We start from the raw sequence: 20,014 nt of genomic DNA, 5'->3' as shown, positions 1-20,014 counted from the left end.
CTCTGGCCCTGGCCCCACAATCCCCTACATCCTCGGTCCTTTCCTTTCCAAATGACGGCATCCTCCTGCTATCTCACTTCTCCAGTTAGTCTGTGAGAAAGCAGGCACACCTACCGAGTCTTCTACTGCTGATTATTTTAAAGGTCCTTGATTCTGAATCTTATACACACCGAAAGATATAGAGAGTGGCAGTATAACTCAGTAAGATTTCTTTCTGACATTGCACTAATATAAAAATTCTCGTATCTAACATTGTACTAATGTAACAGTACTCATATCTGATGTTGTACTAATATAATAATATTCACATCTGATGTACTTACATAACAATATTTATATAAAAGTTCTTAGAAAACTTTCCCACAAACCATGTTCTATCCAAACTTGTTCCAAGTTAAATTACCTAACTACCTTGCCCTAAGTCAACTTTAATGGGAAATTTCTAGGCAATGGCTCCCGAATTTTAATGTGTGGTCAAGTCATCTACACCCATTCATTTCCTTCCAACCTTGATGGAAACTGTGGACGCTGCTTGGCTGCATAGGTCGGTACTGGAAATCTGTTTGCATTCACAGGCTGAAAAGAAAAGAAAATATATTATGAAATTTTATTAGCAAACATATGAGTTACCTAACTGGCACTGTGAACAGCAATAAGGAAACATCAGACATGAACTATAGACCTAAAAGACATGCAAATAACATTCTGTTCTACAGAGGCAAATGCTGTGGGACAATGATCTTGTATCCAGTAAGGATTTGTCAGTTGTATTGCTTCAATAAAACACTGATTGGCCAGTAGCCAGGCAGGAAGTATAAGTGGGGCAATGAGAACAGGAGAATTCTGGGAAGAGGAAAGATGCAGTCTGAAGTTGTCATCCAGACACAGAGGAAGATGAGAATGCCTCGCTGATGAAAGGTATCAAGCCGCATGGCTGACATAGACAAGAATTATAGGTTAATGTAGGATGTAAGAGTTAATAAGAAGCCTGAGCTAATAGGCCAACCAGTTTATGATTACTGTAGGCTTCTGTGTGTTTCTGTGGGACCGGGTGAAACAGAAGCCTCTGTCAACAGGCAAATACTCATTGTTCTCTAGTGCACTGAGTATCTGCATGAGAGCATTTGCTTGACCACAAAACAAGTCTGAAGAATCATATCGAGTGCCCCAACCACAATGGTACGGCTAAAATAAACATGAGGAATTTTAGAAAATTCTAAATTACATAGAAATTAAACATTATGTTTCTGAACAATTATTAGATCAAGAAATCAAAAGATACAAAAACACCTCGAGACAAAAATGTAAACACAAAATTTACAACGCTTGTAAAATCCATCTGAGAGACAGCTAAAGATAGTTGACAGCAAACTTACATCAATAAATACCTATATCAAAAGGAGGACATGTCATTTCAAAAGGAGAAAACTATCAAATAACAACCTAATGTTATGTTATAAAATGGAGAAAAATAAGAATAAACTAATCATGAAAGCTGTAAGAAGGAAATTATATAATGACAAAGGGAGTAGAAGGAAGAAAAATAAAGATGAGAGCAGACATAATGAAACAGTCAGGAAATCTATAGAAATAAGGACTAAGGTTGTGAAAAGATAAACAAAATCAAAATACTATTATCTAGACTGCCAGTCAACACTGACTTTCATATGACCTAAGACACAAGCCTCTGGCACGCCTGCGAGGGATTATCTTAAGTAACTGGAGTTGGAAGGCGGACGGTGGGACCATCCTTTAGGTTTGGGTTGTGGGCACCTTTAATAGGAGGAAGAGCTCACACTGCTCTCTTCTTCCAGACTGGATAGGATGGAAACAGCTGTCTCAAGAACCAGCTGCCTTTGCTTTCCTAACACAAAGGACTGCACCCTCGAACCTAATTGAGCCCTCCTGTCCGCAAGCTGCTTTGTTGGGACATTTTATTAGGGAGAAAGGAAAAGTAACTAGTACACAAGACTATCAGAAAGGGAAAGGATGACAAACTCAGGACCGCAAGAGGAGGCATTCCAACTCAGACTGCAGCAACACAGACTGTCCGTAAGCTGCGCTGCAACTGAGCAAACTAGAAAAAAGAAGGCGTGTCTGGAAGCACAACCTAACCTAGTGACTGTGAAGAAATAAAAACTCTACACGGATGATTCACAAGTAAGGAGATTTGGATAAGCAAGAACACACACACAGTTGAATGCTCACACAAGTCAAGGCAACCTAAGGCAATGCAATCCCTGTCAGAGTTCCAGTGAGGTAGAGTCAGTAAACACACACACCTGAAGCCAACTGTGTGGGTGATGTGTGCAGGTGTGCACACCATGGCGTATATGTGGAAGGCAGAGGGCATCCTCGGGTACCTGTCCCTGCATTTCTCTTTTTGAAACAAAGTCTCTGTTGTCCGTGCTAGGTTCACCAGACTAGATGGCCCAAGTACAGCAACTGGGATGAAGACCAAGGTAAAGTACAGTACAGCAGGTTTTCCTGTAGCTACCCAAGCATGCTTGAAAGTCCAAAGGAAGACAGAACCTGTATTATGTATTATTTATCAATACAAGTCTACGCTTTCCCAGCATTCTGTAATACACTGGCAGAAATGGTGATAAGGGCTCCTCTTGCCAAAATGATAAAGGTCCACCCATGCGCTCAGCTCCAACCCTTTGGCAGTATGTCCTAGGGAAGCCGAGTGCTGAAACCAGAAAGAACTGGCAGAAAGAAAAACACTGGACCCAGGTTCACAATCCTCATTTTAAGACAGAACATTCTGAATAACCCAATGCCTTTTCCGATGTCCTCTAAGCCAAGACTCTGTTGGCCCCTTTAATCTGAGGACTACCTACACTAGTTCCCAATTCTTAGTAAAGCTATCCACATTTAAGCCTATGGAACCACTTTTTGATCTCTCCTTGTGTCTTTGGGATTCAAGATCAAACCTACAGTCTTACACATGCTAGACAAGGGCACCAACACACATTCCTAGCTCCCTTTCGTGTCCTTAAATGTGAACACTTGAACACAGTGGGAAACAGCTGTACGAAACTCACAGTTTCCCTAGATGGGGCGAGTGGAGAAACGTGCTGAGGACCCCCTGGCTGTCGCGAGACGCCTGGGCCCCCTGGCTGTCGCGAGACTCCTGGGCCCCCTGGCTGTCGCGAAACGCCTGGGCCCCCGGGCTGCCGAGACACACTTGCTTGGTTTCTACCATCTGATCTGAAAGACATGATTGATTACTTTGAATTAATTCATGAGAAAACATTTGTATAGGACACACGATACCTAGCTTCAATTTTCCTTAATGCAAAATAAAACTGCCGGTGACGGTAGCAGTGACAACAGAGGGAAACTGAGGCCTCCATGGTATTTTCAATGGTGTTCACACAAATCTTATCCTTGTGGGAAGAAAGGATTTCAAACCCCATTTCAATTCAGAATTCAATAACCTGAAAACCTAAGAATCTATGAAATTCAATAAATTGGGTCAGTGTTCTCTAACTTTTCTCAATTTTTTTTTTAAATCAGATAAAATCAGAAGCAAATTTTGAGGCTACATCTATATTTGAAGCAGTAAATTTGGTGGCTGAAACCACACCAGCTAAGCATCAGCCCCTCCTGAGGGGGCAGCAAGTCTGCCAGGAACGGGTGCTTGGGGACTGCTCTCACTATGTCAGGACAACTGCAGAAGTCTGCAGGGACTGGCCAATCGGAACCATGATGGCCAGCAAAGGGGCGGGGCAGAATACTCAGCACACAGCAGGAAAGTGTGACACAGCGTGACAACCAGGGTCCTAAAGTCAGCATGGACATCTGGAGTCATCAGAGCCACGCGAGAACCACATCTGCCTGCACTGGGCTTTCTGGGATTTCCTCATTTCCCTTGTCTAAAGGTAGCTTAGCCATTCTGACAGGTGTAAGATGGTATCTTAAAGTTGTCTTGATTTGCATTTCCCTGATCGCTAAGGAAGTAGAGCATGACCTTAAGTGTCTTTTGGCCATTTGGACTTCTTCTGTTGAGAATTCTCTGTTCAGCGGACAATGAGGACTACTGAGAACTCAAGAACAATGGCAATGGGTTTCTGATCCTACTGCATGTACTGGCTTTGTGGGCAGTTTGGATGCTCATCTTACTAGAACTGGATGGAGGTTGGGGTTCCTTGGACTTCCCACAGGGCAGGGAACCCTGATTGCTCTTCGGGCTGAGGAGGGAGGGGTACTTGATTGGGGGAGGAGGAGGGAAATGGGAGGCGGTGGCGGGGAAGACAGAAATCTTTAATAAATAAATAAATTAAAAAATAAATAAAAAAATAAAAGGTAGCTTAGCCACCAGTCTTTTTTTATTCTTTCCTTTTCTTTAATTTGTGTGCATGTGTGCATGCTTGTGCATGTAAGAGAGAGACAGTGTGTGTGTGTGTGTGTGTGTGAAGACCAGTCTTGAACTCCCAGCCTTCCTGCCCTAGTCTCCCAAGCACTTACAGCACAAGCCTAAGCCGCCATGGCTGGTTCACCACCAGCTTCACCCTGTGCTTATCACATCAAAGGAACAGCAAGATATCACAGAACCCTATTTCTAAGGGATTTCCGAGTTCTAGGACAGATCGTTAATAATTACTTTAAGTTACTTAATACACATTACAAAGAAAAGGCTGAGTACTCATACGCCTGCGATCTCTTCTTCCTGAAGAAGGTTCTCCGTAGCTCATTTCTCTTGATAAAGAGGAAAATGGCAACCGCAACCAGGGGGACGACTAAGAAGAAGAACACAAGCAGTCCATCCCTCAGTGCTGTGCTCCTTGCTAGAAAGAAAACAGTACACTGTCGGTCAGTTACACTGGACAGCAAGGCTCTCCACCCAGAACGGAGCGTCACTGTGCGTTAGTTACTGTGTATGGTTCTCATCGACATCTGTCTTATTTAATCTCCTAGTGCTTCCTCATGCAGATGTAAGAAGGACAACACATGTCTCCCGGAAGTCCTCTGTCACCCACGAGGCAGCATCCTACCAACAGACACTACTGCACATGGCTTGTTCGCCTGCTCCTGTCCTGCACCACACACGGAGCCTTCCTGCTCTCAGTGCAGCTACGCAGAGTGAGGGGGTCTGATGTGTGCTGCGATTCATCCGACATTTCAGCACTGGAGAAATGTTACCACGTGTGACTCTGTTCTTAGGCCAGAGTATGCACTCTGGTGTGACTGCAGAATAGTTTTCCCCAGAGACTGCTCCATGTCAAGGAAATGCATTCATCCTCTCTTAGAAGGGTTATAAAGCTGTCCTCCACAGGGATGGTTAGAATTTGGTACACTCCCAAGAGATATATAAAAATTTTCCATAGCCAAAACGGAAAATGGCCTACAAGGTTAAAATTCTGGCTTTTTTCCCAATATGGTAGACAAAAAAAAAAAAAAAGTATCATATGTGATTTTAAAATTACATTTTTATATTGCGCTAAGCATTTTTGCATGTTTTATACTGAATATTGGTTTTCTTCTATTTCATTTCATCAAGCTCACTATACAGCACAGATTTACCTTCATCTACAATGACATGGAAGCATGCTGCCCATTTTTGCCATTCGCCTGTGGTATTACAGATCTCTCCATGGGCAAATGACAAAACTGACAAATTCTTAGACAAATTAAAGGAGAGAGAAATCAACAAAATTTGAGTTCAAAGGGGAGTATTACACAGATACCAGTGAAATCCAAGAGACTATTAGAGAAGTCTTCACAAGTCCAATAAACAGGGGAATCTACAAGATATTGTTAAGTATTTAGACATTCTCACCTCTCCCAATTAAACCAAGAGGACACTGAGATCTAGTAAGTCAACACAAACACTGAGCCTGCAGCTGTAATAGAAAGTCTCCCAGCAGTGACATGACCAGGCACAGGCAGACTCTCGGCTCACTTCTCAGACAAACTGACATTGGCTCCCCTCACCCTGCTACCAGCCTTAGATGGGAGGGCATGCTCCCAGTAGCAACCCTCAAAGCTAGCACTACCCTTACTCAGAATATGATAAAGATGTATCAAAAAAAGAAAATGAGGGAGATGGGGAGGACTATAGATGAATATCCTTCATAGAAAAGATACAAAATCCTCACTAAAATACTTGAAAATCAAATTTTAAAACATACCTTAGAAAAGTATACGCTATGATTAAGATGGTTTCGTGCTGGGCTGTAAGGTGACTCAATGTATGGTACAAATGTCAGCACACAACAAAAACCATGGGGTCATCTCAAGATAGGGTGAGACTCCACATCCCCTCATGAGAAACACTGGATAAACTTGTGGGTGGACGGACCTCGGCATAATAAACCATGTATTGACCATAGCCAAAATCAGTAAAGGGGAAGAACAGCAAGCATCTCCTCCAAAATGAGCAACATGGCAGAGGTACCCACTCAGCCTTCAGCCTTCTTATTCATTATAGTACTGGAAACTTGCCAGAGAAGGCAGTCAAGAAACAAACAAACAAACAAAAAACAAAAAAAAACAAAAACACCACGAGGAACGGAAGGAGTTTGCTATTCCTCTTTGCAGGTATGATTATCTACTGCAAACTCCCAAAGGTGCCACTATATACTCTCAGAATTGATTTCTAAGTTTTAGCTGGGCCATTATATACAACAACAAAAAATAAGGCAAGATTAAAAAAAAAAAACCTAAGCAAGAAGGTAAAATGTCAAAACTGAAGAAACTGAAAATGAGACCCCACCTGCTCAGATGCTGCTAAAATAACCTAGGACCAAAGCCACCTGGAGGCTCAATCACAGAGCCACCCTTCACAGAAACGGAAAAGGCATCTGAAGACTCGTATGTAAACACAAGAGGCCTCGAACAGACAAAGCCATTCTAAGCAATACAAGTGACAGCATAGTCCTTAAACCAAACAAGCCATCTCAAAATACCCACAGCAACAAAAACTCCATAATGTTGGCATCACAGTGGGCACATCAACTAACAGGGGTTCAGAAATAAACCCACACAGAGCGCTAACTGAATCTGGATGGAGGAGACAGGCACTTGTGTTAGAAAAGACAGCCACTCCGCTGACTGTGGGAAAGTGGATGTCTGCATGCATCCCTGTGCCTCGACTCCACCAGCCAACTCACAGAGGATCACAGATCTTCACGTAAGACCCAACTCTGTGAAGTTACTGGGGAGAAACACAGAAAGCACTACTAGCATGGGGTGTCCATAACTCAGGAACTAAAAGTATGAACTAATCAGTAGGGTTGCATCAACCTAGAAAGCCTTTACATAGCACAGTAAATAGGCAAACCGCAGAATTCACGACAGGGGGCTGACATCCAGAACATATAAAGAACTCAAGTATTTAAACAAAAACAGCAATCCCACCCATAAATGGGCAAGTGAACTAAGTACTTTTTCAAGAGTCACTGGGGAAATACAAATCAAAACTCCCCTAAGATTCCGCCTCTCCCTAGGCATAAATGATGATTAATAGGAACACAGGGCTTTTCCTGTTTAGTTATCCTCTGCCCCCAAGACGCTTCTTTGCTGAGAAGGTGAGATTAGCATATTACCTGACAATGAGGCAGAACAGGATCAACTACTGTGGGTGACCCTGGATCAATGAACCACAGAGATTTTCCAAACAGCCTTTGATCACAAGCAAATGAAACCACAGGGGCAGAGAGTGTTGGCCTACTGCAGCCACTTGGGGAGGATCTGGCAATTCTGGCAATACTCGGCATCACCTATGAGCCAGTTACTCCCCCAAGTGTCCACTTGAGAAAAGAAAGCCTATCTTCTCCCCAGGAAAATAAAAAGCAAATTACAGTAGCATGTGGTTGTGTAGCAGCTCCAGGAGAGCAGAGAGGAGGAGCAGACTCTGAGATCCAGGCGGCAGGGACACCGCGACAGAGATAAGGAAGACACTACAGTGGCTAACAATGGCCCAGAGGGAATGAAGGAATTACTTCTTGCTGGAGGCACACAGCGGTGTGCTGGGAGCTAAACTGAGGGAATTCATGCTGGGCATGTATATCTACGTCATGCTAAAGACCTCGGGCTCACCCTAACAGCTACGTCATGCTAAAGACCTCGGGCTCACCCTAACAGCTACGTCATGCTAAAGACCTCGGGCTCACCCTAACAGCTACGTCATGCTAAAGACCTCGGGCTCACCCTAACAGCATGGTTTCGTACTGGGCTGAGAGCTGCAAGGACACCAGAGACCTTCAGTGTGATTTGGACCACACAGCAGGAAGCAAGGTGGTCAAGACCTGAAGAAGGGCTAATCTCTAAGGACAGGCAAAACCCTGAAAGAAATCGGACTAAAATAAAACCCCAGAAATATCTGTGAGCAATACAGGAAACAGAATGAACACAGTTCCAAGGCACGGCTGATGTAGCAAGTGAAGAAAGGGATAAGGACGCCAGTTTCTAACCAAAGCAGCTGGAGGCCACACCAATCCCGTCGGTGCTACTTACCATTGTACGTCGGCCCGCTGTCCACACTTCCTCCATATCCTTTAGTCTCACAATTTGGGGGAGCCCAGCCATTTTCACAGTGACAATTCTTATTGCTATTACACACCTTTAAAACAAGCAAAATACCACTTGTTAATTGTGTGTATGCTCTGAATCAACTATGGAATGGGAACTAAGAACAAAATTCATACAAACGCACACCCACCCCAGACAGGATCTCACTGTGCAGCCCTGAATGGATTGAAATTCACTCTATGGACATACACCGCCACACTCAGTGTGTGTGTGTGCATGCATGCGTGCGTGTGTGTCTGTGTGTATGTGCGTGCATGTGTATGAAGTATGTGTGTGTGCAAGCGTGCGTGCATGCGTGTATGTTAAACGAAACATTTGCCAACATGAACAAATCCTCCCAGCCTAGAAACCTTGGGAACTCTCTCTAACCCTCACTGGGATCATGGCCTCAGCTCTACCACCATGAACAAACCAAAGGGAACACAGCTTACCCCATGTCCGTGACATTTTTCCTGAATGTCACAGTCATAATTCAGGACAGAAGCATTTACACACTGGAAATTCCTACAAATCTGAAAAAACAAACAAAGAATTAACTGATATACAAAAACTAGACACATTAAAAAGAATATCAGGGTCAGGCACTGGTGGTGCACGCCTTTAAGGCCAGCACTCAGGAGGCAAAGGCAAGAGGATCTCTGTGAGTTCAAGGCCAGCCTGGTCAACAGAGAAAGTTCTAGGACAGCCCAGGCTATAAAGAGAAACCCTATCTCAAAAAACAAAACAAAATATCAGGAGAAAAAAGATTAGCACCATGATTATTTCATTGAAAGACTCTTATTTTTAATTTCTTATTACCTCTTGATTTGGAGTACATGCATGTGTGTGTATGCACATGTGAGTGTGAATGCCAACACACATACAGGTATGTGCAAACACATGTGAATATGCATATGAGTGCATGCTATAGTGTGTGTGTGTGTGTGTGTGTGTGTGTGTGTGTACCAAGGTTATCAAGGCTGACAGCAGGTATCTTTACCCCGTGAGTCACCTTGCTTGCTCGACCCATCATTGGGGAAATCATCAAACTTTCAAGGCATGGTTAATCCCAATATTATGTATTTTTAATGTATGACTTTTTCTCCAATGTATCATGCATTAGGACACAAACAAAGCCTGAACAAAGAGGAAAACTGACATAATTCCTCATATCCCATCTAACCACAATGGAGTAAGACAGCAAGAGAGATCCCAGAACACATACGGACTAGGAGAGTTTAAAGAAAACATTATTGAACAACGAATGGGTCTTTGAACAAACCAAGAGGAAATTGTAAAAACTAGGTCAAATGCAAGCGACAGCATCAACAAATGAAAGCAATCCTAAAACGCAAGCTCATGGCTCTAAGTGCCTACCTTAAGAAACTACCCTGTGCCAGGCAGTGGTGGCGCACACCTTTAAACCCAGCACTAGAGAGGCAGAGGCAGGCGGATCTCTGTGAGTTCAAGGCCAGCCTGGTCTACAGAATGAGTTCCAGGACAGGCTCCAAAGCTACACAGAGAAACCCTGTCTCAAAACCCCACCAGCAAGAGAAAAAAAGAGAAAGAAATCGCTCTACTCAATTCCAAATGAATCAACAACATCAGTGTAGGACCCGATACTCGGAAGATGATGAAATGGGAATTTCTTGAAAGCACTGGAATTCATAGGCAAAGAAATGACTTTCTGAACAGACCCCAGAAGCACAGGCATTAAGACCACCAACTAACAAGTGAACCCCAAGAAACTTAACAGATTCTGTACAGCAAAGTATACCATCACTGAACAGAAGAGGCAGCCTACAGAACGCTACATATCCAACAGAGGGTTAAGAATCTAGAATATATAAAATACTCAAAAAATTAAGGAGAATAACCAGATCGAAAATGGGGCATAGACTATGTTGAGATTTCATCTTACCCCAGTCAACATGGCTAAGATTAAATAATGACAGCAAATACTGGCATGGATGTAGGAAAGGGGAACACCTATTTTTTTTCCCGTTTATTTATTAAAGATTTCTGTCTCTTCTCCGCCACCGCCTCCCTTTTCCCTCCCCCTCCCCCAATCAAGTCCCCCTCCCTCATCAGCCCAAAGAGTAATCAGGGTTCCCTGCCCTGTGGGAAGTCCAAGGACCACCCACCTCCATCCAGGCCTAGTAAGGTGAGCATCCAAACTGCCTAGGCTCCCACAAAGCCAGTACGTGCAGTAGGATCAAAAACCCATTGCCATTTTTCTTGAGTTCTCAGTAGTCCTCATTGTTCGCTATGTTCTTTTTTTTAATATTGAAATGTAATAATTTTATATAAAAAACTCTCCCCCCCAAAAAAAACTTAGGGAGGAAATAACATCTAATTATTCAAGGCACACACTAAAAACAAATTTCATTTTAAAGTTTAGTTTAAAAAATCTTAACCTTGCCAGGCGGTGGTAGCACACACCTTTAATCCCAGCACTTGGGAGGCAGAGGCAGGCGGATCTCTGTGAGTTCGAGGCCAGCCTGGTCTACAAGAGCTAGTTCCAGGACAGGAACCAAAAAGCTAGGGAGAAACCCTGTCTCAAAAAATCAAAAAAAAAAAAAAATATTTTAACCTTATGATACAATTTAATCATGAACTAAGTAACCAGTAATATCAATTAAAGGAAAATTTAGCATAAAAATATTAAAATTGAGCAAAGGGGCATTTAAATTAATAAAAGATAAAACCTACAATTAAAATATAATTGCCAAGAAATTGACACAGATGTAGCACTCTTAGTTCAAAAGAAATTTACATGAGAAATGAAAACAGGATGGTACTAAGGATTTAACTATTTATTTCTCTAAAGCTTTAACACATTAAGAATGTGAAGGACCTAGATGCATAATTACCAGATACTACATGTTGTAAGAGGGTACTCCTTGCAGACTCACTCAGAATATGCATCTAGAAGTGACGCATATTCAGCTCACTAACCGTGGCTGTTGCATTCCAAAGAAATACTTAACAACCCAATCAAGCAGAAATTATCACACACACACAGAGCCATCTCTTTTGCTAAACCTTGAGAGAGAAGAGGAACATGTTTTGTTGATGACGGTTTTGAAACTAGACAGCCAGCACCTCTTTCTGCTGCAGCAATCATTTCAGAAGAAAATAAAAGCCCCTGATCATCTACTCATCCACTCACACGGAAACACTGTTTGTAAGCCAAGGTTGGCAAACCCTGGGCTCACAGGAGATACAAGGCACATGGGCAGGACAGGCACCATGACATTATTGACCCAGAAGCACAGACAGACACACACAAATCCAGGAAGTTGAGCTCCCATTGTGGAAATCACCTATGTTTCCCAGTGAAAGCAATCTGGCTAAGCAAGGACGAAGACGTGTACCGTGTGTGCCAGCATGGAAGCCTGGACATCAGAGGACTCCTCTGAAGAAACACAGGTGGCACAATTCGAGTTGTCCCCAGGTTTCTTCCCAGTGGCTTGGGAGTTTCTAAAAATGCATGATACTGGCTTTTTTTTCCAGAGGGAAGAGGCCAGCCACCAACTTCGTAATGAATTTTAAAGTGGTTTTTGTTTGTAAATAGAAAGCATAGGTTACCTTTCCAGCATCACATTTTGTGCCTTCATTCACCATCCCTGGGTCTGGGACATCTGAGCCAAGCTGGAAGTCCACGCCCCAACATTTGGTGCCTCGACTAGGTGTCTGGATGATCGCCGGCACTATTCCAAACACCGGCATGTCCTGCACATTCTCACACTGGAGCTTCCCACACAGAGCATTCCTGCCGAGCCAGGGAGAAGAACGGAGACATGAAACGCATTCTGTGGACACACAAAAGCTTTTGTGTTCATGCGAAGACATGCTGGCTGTTTCTTGGCTGAAGGAAATCTCCACAGAAAGTCAACACAGTTCTCCTGAAGCAGCAGGGAAGAGGGGAGCCATGGCTAAAACACAGTCACCAGGTAGAGCAGCGAGCAAGGTGTTTCCTTCTCCCACTCCGCCCCCTCTCCACTGCCTGTCTACTGGCTCAGCAGAGTTTAACTAATCAAGTCGGTGACAAATAGTGTTTATAAATGGGTCTGCACAGGAAATGAGACAGAAGTGTCAAAGAAGCAAACAAACACCAAATAAATAAACAAATAACAAATAAGCAAGCAAATGCCACATAGATAAACAAAAACCTTAGAGGACTACAGTCTATGCAATGAGAGAGAAACATATGGCTCATGTTTGTGAATGTGCACATATCTACATATACACACATGTGCAGGCCCACACAGGAAGGCAAGACTAAAGAAGGATCTCTGGGTGAGGGAATGGTAGGAGAGAAAGGCACACAGCACAAATGTTATAACCTAATGGCTAGCACCACACCCTCCGCCCCAGGGTTCTTGATCTCACAGCAACGCTTGGGAAGAGGTGCCTCAACTATCCCACCTCGCAGGATAGAGAAGAAGGGCAGAGGTGAAGGACTCGGCCTAAAGCGAGAGCCTTGAGGAAGCTAAACCAGGATTCAGATTTACAGACTACAGACTCTAACCACAAAGACACACTCTTTTTTTCTTGGTTTTGTTTTGCTTTGTTTTTTGTTTTTCCAAGACAGGGTTTCTCTGTCCAACAGTCTTGACTGTCCTAGAACTCACTCTGTAGACCAGGCTGGCCTCGAACTCAGAGATTCACCTGTCTCTGCATCCTGAGTGCTGGGATTAAAAGGCATGTGCCACCACTGCCCGGCTTTAACACCTTCTTTTATAAGCTGCCGTGGTAACCAACAGAACAGTTACTAGGGCAGTTGGCATAACTGAACACTCCTGCAGAGTTAAGGAGCGAGAGGACCACATAAACCACAGTAATCATGTTGTTGCTGCTGCCGCTGCTGCTGCTGCTCAGTCAGCACCACCTTCCATGCGCTGCTGTGCCCCCCAGAGGCAGAGCACAGTACTGCAGAATCATCCTCACCAAGTAAAATGCCAGTGTGGGTGTGTGCAGAGCGCAAACACAGAACAGGGGGAAACGCACTGGGATGATGCCTTCTTGCTTATAATACTAAGTTTTATAAGTAAACATTAATCATAAAAATCAAGCTTTTTACATTTAGGTATTGATTTTGTGTTTCTGTGCATGTATTCCCTTGCACACAGCTGCCCCTGCACAGGCACATGTCTAGGTCAAAGGAAAGCTTGCTAGAATTGGTGCTCTCCACCTACAGTACAGGTTCAGGAGACCAACTCAGATTGTCAAGCTTGGTGGTAAGCACTTTAGCCTGCTAAGCCTTCTCACTAGCCTACAAAAGTAACAAGGAAGTTTAAATGCATGGAAGGCTGGAAAAGAAATACTAAAAGACCAATTGATTGGAGTAAGAGAAACTTTCCTGCAGGAAGCAGGAGGATATTCAGGCAGGAATCTTACTGGAGGTTATGGATGAACAAAGGGTCTAAACCCACTAGACTCGACGGGACGAGACTCCAGAGATGACCAGGCCCTTGCTCACAGTCCTCCACACCCCTGCCTCCACTTACCCCGTGGCACACTTCTTGTACTCACTGCCGGAGAAGCCACAGTTGCCAAATCTGTCACCTTTAGAATTCACTTCAATGAAGCAGTCTTTGGGGGCAGCCTTGGCTTCTGCAATGTTAAACATTTTAAAAAAGGAAGGAGTTGAGGCAAATTGACTCAGAGCTGGAAGCATTCTCTGAGACTCGTCTCTCATCTGGAGGGACTACCTGCACACTGCAAGCTTCAGCCTTTGTCCCACACTTCATACACAACAAAGATACGCAAAATCACGGCTTGGCTTGTACATAAAGTCTGGACTCAAGTACTCAAATTCTACAACAAATACCATTAAATGAATGTTACAATTAAGACACACGCACAGTGTGAATCTTAGCATTGTCAACGTGATTGGACTGGGAAAGACATAGATTATAAAGCCTGCCTGGGAGTGTCTGAGGTGTGTCCAGACCTCTGATCTTCCAGACCCACCAATCCATTGATGGGTTCATAATATGACGGAATTATTGGGAAACAGGGAAGAGCAAGGGGCAGAGTCTAGTTGAAGGGCAGGTCATTGGGTGGGAGGAGAGGGGGTATGTGCCCTTAAAGTCATATCTTACTGTGGCCCCTCCCCTGAATCCTTCCCTTCTTGTCTCTATCCACCATGGGGTAGAGAAGCTTCTCTGCCACGTGGTGCCATCACTGTGATGTTCTTCAGATGCCCACGGGGCCAAGCAAACACGGACTGAACCTCTCAGAAATCAGGAGCCAAAATGTGTCTTCCTTAAATTCTTCCCGTGGGTGACTGGTCACGGCTCTGCAGCAGTAGCCAGGGCATGCAGTAAGACTCAGCTGGAGGGGCACTCACGCTCAGCGCTCACATTCCCATCACTGCTGCCGCTGCATCAGATACTGAGGCTGCCTTTTTATTACTGTACACGATGCTTCCATTAGATAGAGTGAGACCTACACCATATGACAAAGGATTTGCCCACCCTCATTTTCTTAAGTCCTTCTCCCTCCTAAATGAAATCCCCTTGCATCTCCCACATGCCTGGAGTAAGGCTAAGTTAGTTTTAAAGAAGATGGGCATGTGTGAAAGGAGGCAGAGCCTCAGCGTAAGGGGGCAAGAAATATCCAGAAGGTTGCCCAGGAGAAATGTCACATAGTGTTCCCATCCAAGTCCTCAGAGGACAGGGAAAGTTACAGATTTTCCAGATCATATACAGGAAGGGATTGAGTCAAATCTGTTTGCTGCTCCTGCCAACTCAAGGAGAGAGGAGCAAGTGATGGGGAGACAGAATTTAGGGAAGGCTCTTTGCACAAACCACCAGCATCAAAAATCAGTCACTGCAATCTGGGGAAACGTGCTGAAAAGCAACATTTCTCCCAAGGAGACCCAATCGTGCTCCGCTAATTAAAACTACAAGGGTGCAGCACAGTGCAGACCATGGAACAGGACGCCACTAGCACTGTGGACAGCCAGACCTTGTATTTCAAGAATAGTGAAGTAGTTGTGTTTCTACCTCAAACAGAAATCTTTGGATCCAGTTAAGCTCCAGTTCCCTTATGGAGATAACTTTGAACTCCCCCCAGGGAGTGGTTTGCCTACAGAATGTTTGGTCTAGGGTGTGAGCGTGATTTGTTTTGTTTTAGCATCAGAATACAAGGCTATTGCTCTATGTCCTCTGCCTCCAGTTTTCTAGTTTCAATATTATATAGTCTTTATGTTTGCATTCATCATTTAAAATGTGCATGTGATTCATCTTTGTTGATACATTTATATCACAGTGTATTAGAGTAGTCTTTTTTTAATATTTATTTATTTTATTATGTATACAATATTCTGTCTGTGTGTCTGCCTGCAGGCCAGAAGAGGGCACCAGACCTCATTACAGATGGTTGTGAGCCACCATGTGGTTGCTGGGAATTGAACTCAGGACCTTTGGAAGAGCAGGCAATGCTCTTAACCTCTGAGCCATCTCTCCAGCCCCCTAGAGTAGTCTTATTAAGTGGACCCTGATTTAGTTTCTCATGCGTGTGTGTATTAAGTGTGTCTTTGTGCGTGGGTGTGCATAAGTATGAGTGTGTGTGAGTGTGAATGCAGGCTGGTTGGCTCTTCACCTCCCTCTTCTCCACAGGGGCACATGTGGGTTCTGGGAATTTGAACTCTGGTTCTGACACTCGCATGACAAAGCTCTGCACCCCTTAAGCCGTCTTCCCAGCTCCTTGTTTTCAATCTGTATATTGATGGGTGTGTAGTATATGTTTTTAGGGTTTTTTTTGTTTAAAGTTTCATCTGTATGAAACGTATACTGTAGATTAAAAAGTGAAATCATATAATTTAACTATGAAAATTAAAGTTTCTCCCTCTTTCTTCCCTCTCTCAGTTTGTCCCATCTTGTCTGCCTTTCTGCCTCTAGAGCTGTCTCTCTTTTGAGTGAGTTTGCTAAATATTTACCATTAGTTGAACTGCAAATGGTTAACCACTATTCTCATATTGTCTTGCAGTGGTACAGGCTCTTTTACTGATGTCAGTCTGTATAAAGAAATCAAAACAGGATGTTGCTGTTTGTGTTCCGTTTTGGCTTGTTTTTTGTATTGTTCAGGCTCTCTAGGGAAACAGAGCTAACGGGATACATATGTATACACACACACACATACACACAAAGAGGATGGACTGACTCATGCAGTTCTGCTATTGGTAGAGCTGATGGAGTCATTCTGGTCAAGGATAGCAGAACTGTCTAACTCTGATCTAGGTGGGACTTTTGTTTCAAGGACTAGAGGGAAGTTCCAACTCTCTGACTTTTGCTCATTGTGGAAACAGGCTCACATTTTTGGGGCCTCTGCATTGCCTAGTATATGTGAGGCTCTGGGTAGTCTTCATTACCCCTCCGCTCAAAAAAACCTAAGTGTGTGTGTGTGTGTGCATATAAATATATACTGTGTGTTATCCAAAGTGGGAAGAGGGAGTGGAGCACACAGCATCAACTGATCACCAAAGCAGACATGAATTCCTAAGAATGACCACCACCAGAGGAAGAAGGGTGAAGACCTGAGAGCCTCATCAGTAAAGAACCTAATGAGAAGAGACGGTAACATCAAATCAATCAATTATAAAGTATCTTACTTGAACCGAAGATGACCTGACACTGCGCGTCGTAATACTGGCACATGCCGTTGTAACAGTAGGCTTTGTTATTCTGGCACGGATAGCCGTTCTGAATGAAGACGTCTGGCGGACAGAACTGGGAGGAGCCATTGCAGTACTCGGGGACATCACACTCACTGGTTTTTCCTCTGCACATAGAGCCTCCTGGAAGGAACTAAGGTCATGGGATCCAAATTACACAGGAATATCAGGGCACTCTCCACAAATCCATCAAATTTAAAACCACAGTGAATATATAAAGGTTCTAACAATAAAGTTAAACCACCCAACACAAAAGTAAACAAACCCCATAACAGGCAATTAATAAATACTATAAAATGGAAAAAGTTAAAAAAATGCAAATTAAGTAAAAACAAAACCAACACTGCAGAAGCAATGTGCTAACTACGATGGCAATCTCCCTCGAAACCAACAGCAGGCACGGAAAGGTGAGTTTGGGGCTGGGGAGATGATGCACTAGGTAGGGAGCTTGCTGGCATGGCAGCTCAGCTAGAGTGGCAGTGTGGCTGGCGTGGGAGATGAGGACAGGAAACCACTGCAGCTCGATCCACCAGTCTGTCTGGAAAGAGCTCCACACGCCTGGCTGGGATCATGGGATCACAAGGCATGTCACCATAGGGTTTTGTTTCTAAAGGGTTCTGGGGATCAAATTCAGATCCTCTTAATCAACTTAATTTACTACAGTATTTGTGCATTTTCTCTAACAGATATATGTTACTTTAAAAAGAAAATCAAGAAAATAAAAGACGGGGTCATAACTTATCAGTAGAGTGTTTACCCAGCAAACACAATGCCTTGTATTTAATCCCCAGTCCACCAAACACACAAACTAACTCAATAGATCCCTTACAGAAAAACACATGCATAGAAGTAGGGTTTATATAAAGAGAACAGATAACAAAAGTGGTGTGTGGTGACCTCGGAGGATGCATTTCCATTATCAGTTTTCCATCTCTGATTTGCCCCTGACAGGGAGAGTTCCTTGCCTGGCAATCTTTGCAACAGTCGCCATATGCACACTCGGCAAATGACTTGAGCTTACAAGAGCTTCCTTCACAGCATGGGTCCGACTCACATTCCTGCAAACAGAAAAACGATCACCAATGAATAAGGAGTCATTGGCAGCACAGCCACTGGTAAAGTTCTTTTCCTGACCTGTAATTTCATTCTAACCTAGCCAGAGCTGTTTCTCCCCCTAGCTGTGCTTCAAGGCACATCGGCCTCGTTAGCTCCAAGTATTTAAGTCTGAACACATTTCAAAAGACAGCTGGTAATTCCATAATAAAATACCAAACACGGAGGGACTTAAAGAATGGAAATGTAATGGTCGAAGAGCTGGCTGAGAGGGTTCGAGCGCAGCCTGCAGAGCCTGAGGTCGCCGGTTTGAGTCCCAGGTAAGTAAGTCTGTATTGTGTGAATGTGTCTGTGTCTCTGTGTATGAATGTCTCTGTGTCTGTGCTGTGTGCTGTGTGAGTGACGTGTATGCATAATTAATCGGAAAAAAAGAATGGAAATGTATTTTTCTCACAGTTCTGAAAGCTAGAAATGCAGGGAGAAGGCTCTCACAGAGAGCTTCTGGGAACCCTCTCTTGCAGGCTGGCATACACAGTGTATGCAATGCTTACACTGGAGAGAAAGCTGAGCTAGGGAAACAAACAGCTACTGCTTCGTCTAACGACACTGACCCTAGTGAATCAGGGATCCACCCTGCAGCGTTAATCTTAAGTATTTCCTCAGAGACCCCATTGCCAAAGACAGCTTCTCTGGAGGTCAGGAGAATCCAAAGGGTTTAAGAGAAGTTCTCAACCACATAATCCAAAGGGTTTAAGAGAAGGCATCAACCACATAAACTAGAAAACAATTGTCTCTTAGGATATGGGAAGGCTTTCCAGACCAAATATGGTTGGGCAAGGAAAATGGCTGAGAATAATACAGACTGAACAAGTGTGTTCTGAATCTAACGGCAGCCCAAAGGGAAAGGGTTCAGTGGGTATTCTGGGAGGAATGTATCTGGGGTACAGTAACAATGAAAGGTGCACAGAGCTGAGGGCCCTGCAGCCAGGGATCTGAGGGTAAAGGAACGATTAACAGATGGAGCCGAGGACCCACAGGTAAAGGAAGGATGAAGCCAGGGATCCACAGGAAAAGGAAAGATTAACAAGAAGACACTGGTCTGCCAAGAGGAAGAATTTTTATTCTGAGGGTCGCTGGAGGATGAATCAGCTGCAATTCACTTAATAAATGGGTCCAGCTGAATAAACGCTTCTTGAATGGCATGACCAGCATGGCGAACACTTAAAGAACTAACCAGATATGTAATACCAGTAACAATTCAATAGCTACAATAAAAATAAAAGACAGATGGGTAACATTTAAAAATAATGGTATCACAGTGCTTGCAGAAAGCCATGGCTTCATGAGGTAGGATCCCCAGGTGCTGACCAGACCCAGAGACACAGTCACACAACACCGTAGCAATCCTCACTTCACCACAAAAGCCCACAGCCACTCCTCCATCAGGTGCCCAAAGCCAAGCTGAAGGTCAGCTGACCTGCGGGGTGCCACAGTCGCACTCTTCCCCAGGGTCCACCAGCTTGTTACCACAGAAGGGGGCACTGTAAGCTTCGTCAGGCTTCGGGACATTAAGAAGGCAACTTCCTCCCTTGTTCAAAGTCAACTTCTCAAAGTCCTCCGCACTGCAGCTGCTGAAGTTTCTCGAACCTCTACAATAAACACCAGGAAAACGATCACACATCATTGTCAGAGTTTATTTTGTTGTTCTTAGTCAGATCATTAAACAGTAAGAAGTAAATACTGTGAAATGAAAAGCAG

General features: G+C 43.8%; 1 protein-coding gene across 3 annotated transcripts in view; it reads right to left on the bottom strand.

Moving 5' to 3' along the window:
• Positions 1 to 20,014, bottom strand: part of Adam9 (ADAM metallopeptidase domain 9) — a 58,901-nt gene that overhangs the window by 2,470 nt on the left and 36,417 nt on the right. Inside the window, exons 12-21 of one of the 3 annotated variants that reach the window (XM_041673858.1) lie at positions 19,734 to 19,905; positions 18,169 to 18,261; positions 17,141 to 17,336; positions 14,031 to 14,136; positions 12,109 to 12,292; positions 8,970 to 9,050; positions 8,464 to 8,569; positions 4,634 to 4,793; positions 3,048 to 3,213; positions 509 to 576 (exon numbers count right to left, since the gene is read on the bottom strand). In XM_041673858.1, coding sequence (XP_041529792.1) covers positions 509 to 576; positions 3,048 to 3,213; positions 4,634 to 4,793; positions 8,464 to 8,569; positions 8,970 to 9,050; positions 12,109 to 12,292; positions 14,031 to 14,136; positions 17,141 to 17,336; positions 18,169 to 18,261; positions 19,734 to 19,905 — 1,332 coding nt within the window. The remainder of the gene's footprint in view (positions 1 to 508; positions 577 to 3,047; positions 3,214 to 4,633; positions 4,794 to 8,463; positions 8,570 to 8,969; positions 9,051 to 12,108; positions 12,293 to 14,030; positions 14,137 to 17,140; positions 17,337 to 18,168; positions 18,262 to 19,733; positions 19,906 to 20,014) is intronic. The other 2 variants (XM_041673859.1, XM_041673860.1) reach the window with 2 other exon arrangements.

The sequence above is a fragment of the Microtus oregoni genome, unplaced genomic scaffold, assembly GCF_018167655.1.
Source record: "Microtus oregoni isolate MIOR12 unplaced genomic scaffold, Mior012 000024F_ref0000369, whole genome shotgun sequence".
Taxonomy (NCBI): domain Eukaryota; kingdom Metazoa; phylum Chordata; class Mammalia; order Rodentia; family Cricetidae; genus Microtus; species Microtus oregoni.
This window is presented reverse-complemented; position numbering and strand designations above follow the sequence as displayed.